The 13864-nt window shown below is 36.8% G+C and overlaps 1 protein-coding gene across 1 annotated transcript in view; it reads left to right on the forward strand.

Moving 5' to 3' along the window:
* The window catches only part of STXBP5L (syntaxin binding protein 5L), a 421799-nt gene that overhangs the window by 283732 nt on the left and 124203 nt on the right, over positions 1 to 13864 (forward strand). Inside the window, 2 exon segments of the mRNA XM_043992879.1 lie at positions 7368 to 7493; positions 13076 to 13227. Of these exon segments, the coding sequence (XP_043848814.1) occupies positions 7368 to 7493; positions 13076 to 13227 (278 nt within the window).

Below are 13864 nucleotides of genomic sequence, written 5' to 3' on the forward strand. Positions count from 1 at the left end.
ATGAATATATTTTAAACATCTAAGTTGTCTAAATCTCACAATTCTTTGTTTTTATATACCTGTTTAAGTGATTTATCTTTCTACTTTGAATTGTTTTGATTCATTTAATCGATTGCCATTTGAATAATAATGTAAACAAAAAAGAAGTACAGCTTGTTGTCAGTCACCAAGCATTTATCAAGCACTTACTGTGTTCCAGGCCCTGTACTAAGCACTGTCAACATTGTGCCTGTGCAAATTGTGAGAATTAAAGAATTTGAATGTTGGAAGGGCCTTTTGAGGCCATCAAGTTCAACCTTTCACCCAACCAAGGGACCGCCTTGTATTGTTAAGGATAATGTTCAGATTTGCTCCTACAAAATGACACTCCAACACCAGGTGAAGAAAACTAAATTTAAGGAGTATTATAGTACAGGAAAAGAGATATTAGTTTTGCAACAGCAATAAAGTAAGCAGCCTAACACGGTAACTATTAAAGCAAAAGCGAGCACTATGTAGAGATTTAAAGAGAAATACATCACCAAATCGGGGAAGCACCAACTCCTGGGTCCAATTGGCTGGAGGTCCCAGTACAGCCTCCCAGAGTTCCGATTGGGAACATCCCGGGCAGAGCATCCTCTCCAAGGGTGAGACTCCAAAGAGGTTAGGGCTTACTTTGACTTATATAGTACCTTAAACAAAAGTGGCTTGAAGCCACCAATAGCGGCTTGTATGATGAGCTAATTTTATGATTGACACCAAGTGAGTTCTCACAGGATCACTGCCAGAGAAGTTGGAATAAACTTTTAGTTTCTCAGGACATACTCCTGAGGGGGAGCCAACTCCCCAGGACTACCCCTGGAATTGTTTATAGTCCCTAGGAATGGCTAGTTCCTGGGAACCTTAGGCAGTTAATCAGTGAGATATGCCTAGAAGGGACCTGACCAGGATCCCAGGAGGGTATCCTCCTTCATGTTCCCACTCTTGGTCAAAACAGGGGCAGTTTCCCATGTGAAGCTATAGCTGGAGTTCACAGAAAACATCTGGGAGTTCATAAAGGGGGCAAACACAGGTTTGTGAGCTAGGCCTATACCTGGATAATCTTCTAATATGCATTTACCTTTCACACCTCTTCAACAACTATGGCAAGTTGAACTCTTCCACTGACAATGAGACACTATCTCACAAGACAGCTCATTTCAATTTGGGAAACCCTTTAGTTAGAAAATTCTTTAAGTAAAGCTGAAATGTCCCTGTTTATAACTTTCAGTCATTGATGCTGGCTGGCTGCCCACTGGACCACAAAGTTGTGAGACCCAGTTCACAGCAATTGGGGAATGACTCAAAACGCTGTGATTTGTGAATGGAATGAAATATTATTGTGCCATATGAAGCAACAAATATGAAAATTTCAGAGAAACATAAGACTTATGAACTGATTCAGAGTAAAATAAGCAGAACCAGGAAAGCAGCATATACAATGATTACAGCAATAGAAAAAGAAAGAACAATAAAGTGAAACTAAATGCTATGTAGTCATAACCCTAGACTGAAAAAAATCCAGTTCCCTTCTTAGCAACAGAGTGAAGTGGGGTGTGAAAGTGGGTAATAGAATAACTATGGATATTAAATGCTGCATATATTGTCAGATATGGTCAGCATATTTGTTGGTTTTTCTGAGGTTTTTTTGTTTTTAAATTTGTTGTTTTGATAAGCAAAGTTTGCTAGGTAAAAGAGGGGAAAGAGAATATATTTGGAAGTGAATATGATATTAGACATCAGTTTTAGATGTGTGTGTGCGTGCGCGTGTGCGCGTGCTCCATATATATCAGTAATATATGTGGAGAGAGAGAGAGGGAGATACACACATACATATATATGTACTACAGTCCTTTTCCATCACCATTCCAAGATAGGACTCCTATCAATAAGATCCTAGTCTACATACTTATAATATACTGTGGGCACTATGGGAATATTCTTCATTCAAACATAAGGAAATAAAAAGACACCAGGAATACATTTCCCATTTTTCTCTTTCTCTACTTTCCTTTCATTGTCCAACACATAGGGAGAAAGGAATGTGAGAATGGAGTCTTTTCTCCTTTATTCTCCTACCCCCAGTCTGTCGTAGTCACATTCATCAAGAAGAGACCCTAGGGAACACTTCTCATTCTCATGAGACCTGGAGAGAAGCTTTTCCTATCTCATTTCAGTCATTCATTTGTCTGAATCATTTTTTAGCCAGGTGTCTGTAAGTGAAAATGTCTGTATTCATGACATTACTACAATCCTGAGGCCCTCTGCCCTATGGCAGAAAAAAAAAAGATGATCTAGAGGGGCCTAGCTCTTCAATAGCCTCCTCAAAAACAGCAATAGGGAATCCCCGCAAAAACCAAAACTACCATAAATCCTCAAAAGATTTTTTTAATTCAAAGAAATGAGAAAAAACTTCTGACATAAAATGAAAAATAGATTTTTAAAGCTGAAGCAAAAATAGCAGAATATCAGTTTTTTAGAATTTATTAAAATGGATGATTAACACAATGAAGGAGTTAAAGGAAAAGTCAAAATTAACAAAACCAATGAAATAAAGAAAGAACTAAATGCAAATAGGATATGGGGGAGGGGGCAATGATGAAACTCAACAGTTTAAAAAGTCCATGGAAAATATTGTCTACTGAGTGAGTAACAGCATTCATTTACAGAAGTGCAGAATGTCACAAACAACAGAGGAATCCATAAAAAGAACCCAGAAAATGACTTAATTGGAAAATTATTTGGACTTATTGTCATCTAAAGTAACAAATCTGAAGTACAGAGTAAGGAAATAAAATTTAAGAATTAAAAGACTTCCAGAAATTTGTTGGTGGGGGCAGCTAGGTGGCACAGTGAATAAAGCACCAGCCCTGGATTCAGGAGTACCTGAGTTCAAATCCAGCCTCAGACACTTGACACAAGTCACTTAACCCTCATTGCTCTGAAAAAAAGAAAAAAAAAGGAAAGAAAATCGTTGGTAAGGAAGGAATCTGATCATACTTTATTTCAGGAAATTCTTTAGGAAAATTTCTCAAAAAATTTGGGAAAGAGAAAGAAAAAGAGATGGAAAATTCAGTGAATTCACAGGACAACATCAAGAGGGAACTCCAGATGCAACTTACCCAGATATATGATTTTTTGTAACTTTGAATGACTATTGACTATCTCAAAGCAATCATTAATAGGGGAATTTAAAACAATAGCAGTGTTGTTTTGTTAATATTCAGATGTTTCCTATGGTCTTAAAAAGGGAAAAAAGGGGGAGGAAAAATTGATTTGGAGCATCAAGATGAAAAAATTAGAGAGAAAAAAAAAGTACAAGATAATAAGGGGAATTGTAGATTGGGACAACTCTCAAAGTGACATATCTTTCTCAAATACACTGTGAGTTCTTTCAGGGCAGCAACTGATTTTGTCTTTCTTTGTATCCCCAGCATTTAACATAATGCCTAGCACATAGTAGGCACTTAATAAATGCTTATTGACTTGAGTTTAAAAAAATGTATAGAGCTGGAGAGACTACAACATTATCACCACTGAGACAGTATAAAACAAGATTCAGGTTCTGCAGCAGAAGGCAGGGACGCAGAGGAGTAGACTGAGCCTCTCCAGTGGGAGCGGTAAGGAGGAAAGAGGACTAAGAAAATGCTTTGGTTGAGGGTAGCTTTCTTGAACAGTTGGATGCAACTGATTGGGCTGCTAGACTGTGTTTAGGCCTGCCTGGCTACCTACTGCCTTGAAGAAACTATAACAAGGGAAGCCAGTTGATGAGAATGAACTAGATAAGAAAGGAATTGAAAATCAGTCCCTGAATATAGAAATATCTTCATTTTGAATTAAAAAATTAACTACCAACAAAGATAAATAATCAGACATACAAAATAAAGAAAATTTAGCATTTAATAAAGTCAAAGGAAAGCAAAGGGCAGAGAGCTAACAGTATGTCTTGATCTTAGTCTTTTTTGTGTTCAATGATAGTCAATATGCATATTGTTCTGATGCTATTGACTTGTAGTTTTCTTTTAGTGTTTCTATCTTGCCTTGGATTAATATTTAATCATTGTTATGGTACCATATTATTTTATTACTTTAATGCAACACAATTTATTCAGCAATTCTCCAATTATGGGATGTGGTATTTCCTTTTTTCCTATTACAAATAAATATATATGAATAGTTAGGAAAAATTTTTGTAAAATAAAACCAATTCCCCCTTTTATTAGATATTTAAGACAAAATTGTATTAAAAGAATTCAAAAGGTTCAGTCTATCTTGTGACTCATTGTATAGTACCAAGTTTTTCTCAAAATATTTGTGTTACTCTACAATCCCCATGGAACTGAATTCACAGAATTCTAGAGTTGGAAGGGAATTCATCACAGTTGGATTCTAGCCCATGCCCTAAAGGAATTCTCCCTGCAGTAGAGCTGACAAGTACTTTCTCCATCCTTTACTTGAAGACCTCCAGTAAGGCAAAACTCCATAATCTTGAAAGAGCCCATTCCACTTTTGGAAAGTTCCAATCATTATGAAGTTTTCCCTAATATCACACCTAGATTTGCCTCTACAATTTCCACTCATTGCTTCCAGTTCTGCCATCTTCTGCCATTTTCTTTGCACATGGTAGCCTTTTAAATATTTGAATATCATATTTCCTTCCCTAAGCCTTCTCTAGGCTAAAAATCTCCACTATCATCAACTGATCCACATGAGGCACATACTTATAGTCTTTCGCTATCCTACTAACACTCTCCCAAATACTCTCCAGATTATCAGTCTTCTGTAAAATGTGGCCTTCACAACTGAATGCGTGACGGGAGCAGAGAACAAAGGAACTCTCTCTTCCACATTCCTGAAAGCTATGTATATTTTGATGCAAGTGCAGTTTGATGTCTAAATCATACTGTCAACTCAAATTGAGCTTGAAACCCATTAAATCCCCCCAAATCTTTTTAGACATTCTTATTATTTTGCTCTTTTTTCTTCTTTGATCTATGATATCCCAAATCAATTTTTGTTAAGTTTTTTAACTTAAGTGTAAGACTTTATCTCTATTGAATTTCCTCTTATTAAATTTGGCACAGTTTTCTAATCCTGGGATCAGCAAACTACATTCAGTGGGCTAAAGCCAGCCTGTCATCTGTTTTTGTGAAGACCACTAGTCATCAAAAACAAACTGTGCCAGATTCGGTACATGGGCCATAGTTTGATAATTCCTGTCAACATGTCAAGACCTTTTTGGGTTATGATTCTGTATTCCAGTGTTTTATCCATCCCTCCAATTCTTATCATCTGCAAATTTAAGAGGCATGCATTCTATGTTTTTATACAAGGTATTGGCATAGATTCCTAGAGACTCCTTGCCAAGTTTACATTGAACATGGTATAGTTTGAATCCAGTCATTTAATCACGTACAAATTTGTCTAATTGTACTTTTGCCTCTCCCACATTTCTCCATCTTTTTACATGCTTAGCATGGCATATTTTATCAAGCTCTTTGTTCAAATCTAGGCAAACTATATCTGTAGCATTTCCACGATCTACTAGCTTAATAGTAACATATACATAAAAGCAAGTAAGGGTAGCTCCCCTTTTCAATGCCCCCCCCACTCAGCATTGACAGATTGGGTCCCCTGAGGAGTTACTTTCTCAAGCTTAACATATTTTATGGGTCCACACTCCTAAAGTTTTAGCTCGCTTGTCCCCACCAATGCATTTACCATCAATAGTCAGCCAGAGAATAAAATTAGTTCAAAGATAAGGCATTTTCTGAGATGGCAGAGCAGGGAAAGTAATAAAATATACCCCCCCAGAAGTCTGGTGAACACTCTCCCCAAAATGCTTATAGTATCAGTGGGAAGAATGGGAACACTACTGGTCAAATAAGCACATTCCTCCAGCACTGCAGGGCTCCAATACCCTTTCTCTTCTTGTATCCTTATGCTGCTCTCCCTGGGCACAGCTTCTTTAGTCAACTTATTTTTGAGCTGATTTTTGGGCATCACATGTACTAGGTTGAATTGCTCTACTTTGAGGTACCAGTGCTAATGGTGGAGGGTAGAATGTGGGAAATTTCCAAGCTGCCCCTGCTGGACTCTAGAAGAGATATAAGTAAAAAGCCAAAGATTCACTCTCTACAGCCAATTTTTTCCTTTAGAACTGACTTTTTAACTGCTTCAGGGACAATTCCCTCTACTATCTCTCTTGCCTCCACTGTCTGCTTAGAGATAGATTTCACAGAGGAATTTGCATATGAGCAAAACCTTGAGGAAAAAGAATTTAGAGAAGTAGGATTGAAGAAAGAATGCATTTCAGGAATGGGGAACTGGCTCTATGGATGTACAAAGGCAGCATATGAGATGTTGGGTTAAAGGGAAAATTGGCTAAAATGTTGAACAAAAAACATGATTTGTAATGCATGAAGGTAAGAAATATGAAAATAAGGTGGGAAGGGGGCAGCTAGGTGACATAGTAGATAAAGTACCAGCCCTGGATTCAGGAGGACCTGAGTTCAAATTTGCCCTCAGACACTTGACACTTAGTAGCTGTGTGACCTTGGGCAAGTCACTTAACTCTCATTGCCCCACAAAAAAAAAAAATAGGTGGGAAGGGTAGATTGAAGCCACGGTGTGTACAATCTTAAATGCTAAGGCAAGAAGTTTGGATTTTATCCTACTGGCATCAGGGAATCATGATGACTTTTGAGAAATAGAATAACATAATCAGAATTATATCTTAACTACTACAAGAAGGAGACGAAAAACACCAATACAGAGAAAACACCTTAGTCAACAAATGGAGAGATCTATGGTATTAGGTGAAAGCATCCTTATCTCAAGGTGGTTACAATTTACTTAAGGATATAATTAAACATGTAATACCTTCAGTGAACTTAAGTAGAAAACTGGAAAAATTGTATACCTCTGTAAGCTGCCCTCGATGAATCCTTATTTGGTCACATGGGATTTCAGTAAGTTATTCTTGTTGTTATTCAGTTGCTTTCAGTGGTATCCTACTCTTCATGGCCCCATTTGGGGTTTTCTTAGCAAAGTTACTGAAGTGGTTTGCCATTTCCTTCTCATTTTCTCAGCTCATTTTACAGATGAGGAAACTGAGGCAAATAGGATTAAGTAATTTAGCCAGGGTCATGGAGCTAATAAGTGCCTGAAGCCAGATTTGAACTCAGGAAGATGAATCTTCCTGACTCCAGATCTGGAACTGTATCCACTTCGCTACCTAGCTGCCCAAAATGATTCCACACAAACCTAATAAGTAAGTATGAGCTAGATTCCTTTTGTTTTACTCAAATACTTACTTTATATATTTTTTATTTTACTCTTTCCTGAAGTGTTAAGACACGACCTGTTCGGATGCCTCCAGGTTATCAAGCAGAACTTGTTGTTCAGCTGGTGTGGGTAGATGGTGAACCTCCACAGCAGATCACTAGTCTCACTGTGAGCTCTGCTTATGGCATGTAAGTAACATTCTCTTTCAGCTTTACCTTATTTCAGCTTAAAAATGAAAAGTTGCTCTAACCTAAAATGTTTGGTTAACGGGATTGGGAAAAGAAGTTTTAATTTTCCTATTCAGAACAGAATGCCCGGCAGTCCAGAAACAACTTCTGAGCTGACATTTATAAATTGTTTCTAAACCATTGATAGTTTTGTCACTTTTGATGTTGTAATGAAGCTGATATCATGGAGTATAGTGGAGAGAGTGGGAAAAGGATCCTGTTTATGGCTAGAGAACCAGGTCTCCTTATGCCAAGGAAAGGAACGAAGGATCGAAAGGAGAGAGGAAGGGAGGGAGTGAGGTGAGGGAGGGAAAGAAAGATATTAGAAAGAAGGAAAGAAAAGGAGGGAGAAGACACTTTATAAAAGATCCTTCTTACTTTGAAGAGAAAACAATTTATAACTATGCCCAGAAAGTTACTTAACTGTGCATTCTTTGACCCAGCAATACCACTAGTAGGTCTTCATCTCAAATAGACTGAAGAAAAAGTAAAAATTACTTATATGATAAAATGAGATAATAATTATATGAGATATTATATCTCATATAATAATTGTGTCTGGAACATATTAAGTGCTATATAAATGTAAGTTATTATTATGCACAAAAATATTTATAGCAGCTCATTTTCTGTTGGCAAAAAACTAGAAACAAAGAAGGTGCCCATAAATTTAGGAATGGCTGACCAAATTATGTTATATGAATGTAATGGAATACTATTGAGCTATAAGAAATGAGGAAAGGGCTACTTTCAGAGAAACCTGGGAAGATGTGTATGAACTGATTCAGAATGAAATGAACAAACCAGAAGAACAATATATACCACCCCAACAATATTGAAACTTTGAAAGACTTACAACTTTTGATCAATGCAATGACCAACCATAATTCCAGAACAATGATGATAGAACATGCTATCTACCTTTTGACACGAAAATAGTAAATGTAAAAGGAGACACATTTTTTGGACATGACCAATGTGGGGATTTATTTTGCTTCACTATGCATATTTGTTACAAGGATTTTATGGGGGGGGGGCGGTTCCCCATTGAAGTGGAAAGGAGGTGGGAAAGAGAGAAAACCTATTTTTATTCATTGAAAAAAATGTTAAAGGGCAAGGCTATAAAGAAAACAACAGAAAAAAATGCCGATCTGTTGAATTCTGTGGAAAACTAGTTTCTTCATCAATGACAGGAGAACCACAGTATTCAGAAGAAAAAAACATCACAATCCCTTATATGCTACATTAAGAAGTAGAATTGGCGCTAAAGAAAACGAAGTTAAGACTAACAGATTAGACCAAGTATACACATTTTTAAGCTAGAAATAATACAGTTTTAAGGTATCAAGGGATCTATTTTCAAGATATTTGAAAGAATAGAGGATTTCACTCGTATAGAGGACTCCCCCCCCAAAACTAATCCTCCTCATAATTTACTGATCTCTCTTGAGAACACTGCCATCATTCCAGTCACAGAAGAACACAGCCTCTTAGTCATCCTCAACTCATTCATCCCCCTCATCTGCTGTATCCAATCAATCTGTAAATTCTCTTTCTCTTCCAAGTGGTCTTCTCACCTTCAGCTTCTCCCTTCTCCTATCTACTCTCCACAGAGCTTCCAAACTGATACTGTTACAGCACAGGTCAGGATGCTCTCTTCACATTTAAAGAGCTCTACAGTCTGGTTCCCACCTATCTTTTTGCATTGACTTCACATCCCCCTCACATACTCCACATTCCAGCAAAATTGGCCTGCTTGCTATTCCTTATACACAACATGCCATTTCTCAACCCCATGCCTTCATTTAGGTTGTCTGCCATTTTTGAATGCTTCTCCTCCTCACATTTCTCTTGGACTGCCTATCTTTATTCATGGCTTAGCTCAAGTGCCACCTCATAGGAGTCCTTTATTTATCCTCCCCACTCCAAATTACTTTGGGTCTATTTTGTATTTGCTTTTCTATGCACATGTTCTCCCAAGTAGATGTTAAGCTCCCTCAGATCAAAGACGATTTTCACTTTTGTCTTTGTATCCCCACCTGGCATATAATGAGTGTTTAATAAATTGAATTGGATTGACGAATACTGAAAAAGTAGGATGGGACTAGATTGTGGAGGACCTTCAGTGCAAAAAAAAAAAAAAAAGGAGTTTGAACCCTATCTGATATAGTGGCCCAAACAAAAACAGGTTTATAAATTCACTTACAGACATCAAGACTTTAATAATCAAGAATATAAGCATAAATCCATTACAGTTGACAATAAGAAAATGTCTAAGAGTTCTGGAATTTAGATGACCTATGTGAAGGAAACAAATCTACGTGTATGTAATTGGTGAAAGTCATATAGTCACACACAATAGACCAGATTGTTGCAACATGGAGATGAGTTACCTACAAGGCCATGTTTATTGTGTGAATGACACTTGGAGAAGAAAATAGAATGCTCTCAAAAATAATACATACTCTCAAATACATCCTTCATGTACTTATGAAGCATACCTACAATGAGGAAATAATTAGAGGCTTATATTGTAGTGGTATTCTGGTAAATGTTTAACAATTATCTTTCCTCCCCCTCAAAATATGCTCACAACACACTTTTAAGATCAATCTGCATTATTAGCACTTTCTTCATCGCTTTCTTAAGATTAAACAATCAACTAAACAGTAAGTCGAGCCCTGGTTTGTAGTTTGCTCGTTTCCTGGGTAAAAATGCTCGCACTATCAAGGTGTAAATGCTAACACTAAAAACTTTAAATGAGCTCTCAGTGACCCTAGAGCTAGTTCCAGCATACCCGGAGCTATATCCCAAAATGAGTTAATGTTTCATTAAAAGAAAATTGGTTAAGTACCTTAGCTTATGTTTTGCAGACAAAACACCAGTTGAATTAGCTTAATATTTTACTCTTCAGCTATTTGTTTTAGAATCATACTATAGAGTCCACTGGTGGTTCTTAGCTTTTCCTCACAACTAGAACCACAAATCTATGACTATCAGTAGTTTTGGTCTGGGAGCTCTCTCTTTAAACACATCATAAACACCTGCAGAATTTCTGTACTGTTGTTCCCCCTGAGCTGACCTCTAGAACCTGGGATCATTCTGTGACTTAATGAAATCCCTGCAGGGTTACAGTCTGAATAAGGGTGGATTTCATAGAAGCTTCTTCCTTTCTGGTCTGAAGTTTAATTTTGCAAATCGAATGCGTCTTTTAGCCAGTTTGTACCCTTTGGCTTAGGAAACTGCACAGCCATGTGATATGTAATAATTAATCTATAAACTACTACAACAGATGTGTCCCCTCCTTCTTAGAGGAATTTTGTTTTTATATTACTTAGGATACATAGAAGCGTACAAAAAATAAATAAAGAGTTATATACCTACAGGTACAGATATATACATACATACACACACATACATATACATACATACATATACATAGGTTTATACACATATCATTATAATGGGTAGTTTAAGAATGATTTCCAGTCTCCTAACACCTTTCTCCATCTCCATTTCCCTTTTCATTTGATTCTTTAGCTATGTTCCTCTCAGACTTCCCTTTTATTAAAAGTTTCATAAAACATATTAGATAAACTTTAAATGTGTGAATGCTACAATGTAAGACTAGCTAGTGGTGCAGTGGATAGACTGCTGGGCCTGGAAAAAGGAAGACTCGTCTTCCCGAGTTCAAATCTGGCCTCAGACACTTACTAACTGTGTAACCCTGGGCCAGTCACTTAACCCTGTTTGTCTCAGTTCCTCCAAAATTAACTGGAAAAGGAAATGGCAAACCAGTCTAGGATCTTTTCCCAAGAAAACATCAAATGGGATCACAGATCATGCAAAGTTGTACATGGCTAAAAACAACTGAACGATAAAAGGATAGCAACCGAGATTTCATTGGTATGGGAAATTCCAAGTGAGTAAATTCCTCTATCAATCAAGGTTTGCACCAGCTCTACCACTTATAGTCTTAAAGTGTTAGGGCACTGCAGAGCTAAATGACTTGCACAGGGTCACATAGTCAGGATATATCAGATGTGGGACTTAAACTCAACCCTTCCTGACTCTAAAGTTGACTATCCATTATGCCGTGCTGCTACAATAGATGTTATTGTTTTCTCATTGATCTGTATATGTGTGTGCATATGAAAATACATTTGTTTATTTATAAAGGTATACAACACTATGTAATGGCATAATGGGAATAGGATGGTGGGAGTATTTTTTTCTAGAGAAAATGTCTAAAGACAGATTTTAGGGGAGTTGCAGGAATTTCTTTTTATGGGTTTTGACACTAAATTTTACAGGCATCTGCAAATTTTGTAAAGTACAAACCTATGGGGCATTAGACTTGAGTAATGGAGAAAAATACATAGGCTAGGAAATTATGTTATACACAAAAAATGAGAAAGCCTAAATTCAACCAACTATAGGGGATACTTGACTAAGAAAGAGATGACATTTTTTCAGAATCACAGGCTTATTAGCAGTCTTAAACAACGCATATTAAACATAGAGAGAAAAGGTGGCTAGAAAATAGAATGGTTGTAACTTATCTAATAGGGAACCAAGATATTTGCCCAACTAAGCTTTGTCCTACCACCTGTCAGGGGACATGAAGGCCTTTAATACAACTGAACCCAGCTGAGGAGCAGGCAAGGGAATCAAGTAAAGCATTTAGTGTAAATGAGTAATGGTTTTGCTTGCTGTATCTCTGACTTTTTATTCAGTGCCAAAACCATAAATCTTTCAAACACTGATTTTGTACTTTCCATCCAAAAGTCCTGTATTGTCTCTGAGGGACAATTTGAATGATGTTCAGCTAGCAAGTAGGCATTTGGGTTTTATATTGAATAAAATCACTATTGCCATAAACAATCAATATGTATTAAAGACAAGGGAGACCTTTCTGGAATTTATTCAAACACCACCTATTTGAATGATTATAGGCAAAACCATTTGGACTTTGTTGTAAATGACAGAACTATGGCTCATATGTAACTGTAGTTTTGAAGTGGATACTACATTCCAGTTCATATATAACTGTAGTTTTTGTTTTGTTTTGCGGGGCAATGAGCGTTAAGTGACTTGCCCAGGGTCACACAGCTAGTGAGTATCAAGTGTCTGAACTCAGGTTCTACTGAATCCAGAGCTGGTGCTTTATCCACTGTGCCACTTAGCTGCCCCATAACTATAGTTTTGAAGTGGCTAATCAGAGCAGTACACAATGCCAAGAGGCTAGTGTGCAGTGCCTAAGAGCAATTAAATTCTATGATACTTGTAGATAAATGGAAAGATCCCCTTACTCCTCCTCCTTTCCCATATAAAATCCAGGCATCCTTCCTGGATTTTTCAACAATCCATTTCCCTTTTAATGATAGGAAAAGAGGAATCACCTCATAGTAATGTTTAGATATCATTCATTCAGTTACACCTCTTTAGTTATATCATTAAATAGTCCTATGTAGTGCTTTCATCATTTTTTTTATTGTCACCTACAACATATGAGAGCCACATTTTTCTCTTTTTTTTCATAGTGTTGCATTTGGGAACTGCAATGGACTGGCGATTGTGGATTTTATGCAAAAGACAGTGTTGCTAAGCATGGGAACCGTTGACCTGTACAGATCAAGTGATCCATACCAAAGACAGCCAAGGTCTCCTCGAAAGAACAAGCAATTCATTGCAGGTAGGAGATAAGAAGACATAATGGTTGTGTGTTTGATTCACTTGGCTTTTTTTTCCTTTCTTGTCTTTGATGCTTTTGAAATGCATGACAACTTATCGGCCAACATAATTTATATAATTTCAATAAGTAAAATTAATTAGGGCAAATTATTGTTATAATTAAGGTTTTAGATTTCAATATTATATTAAGGTCAGTAATTACCTTCTATCCTTTATTCCTTGAGAAATAATTGAGACTATAGCTATGTTCTAAAGAGTGTCATAGGTCAAATAAATTGGTCGATTTTCTTATTAAAACCTTTAATGTTTAATTAGGATTTAAGTTGTTAAAACTGAAGCCACACAGTGTTAAACTTCTAAATTATTTTAAAATATCCTCACTTTTGACTGAATTTCTCAACTCTCATCCAAATATCTCACATTGGATAAACAGTTGAAGTTTTTAATATATTTTGCCAAATGACAGGAGGTTTCTGCAAACTGACAGTAAGTTCTGAAGAGCTGGCAAATGGAAGACATCCCAATCCTGTTGGTGAAGCAACAAATCAACTAGTGTTTCATTTTTAGATTTAAAAAAAAACCTCTGTGTCTTACTTTCTCTAAAACTCTAGTTGATCATTGGAGCCCTTGCTATATCC

This window comes from Dromiciops gliroides, chromosome 3 (genome assembly GCF_019393635.1).
Source record: "Dromiciops gliroides isolate mDroGli1 chromosome 3, mDroGli1.pri, whole genome shotgun sequence".
NCBI lineage: Eukaryota > Metazoa > Chordata > Mammalia > Microbiotheria > Microbiotheriidae > Dromiciops > Dromiciops gliroides.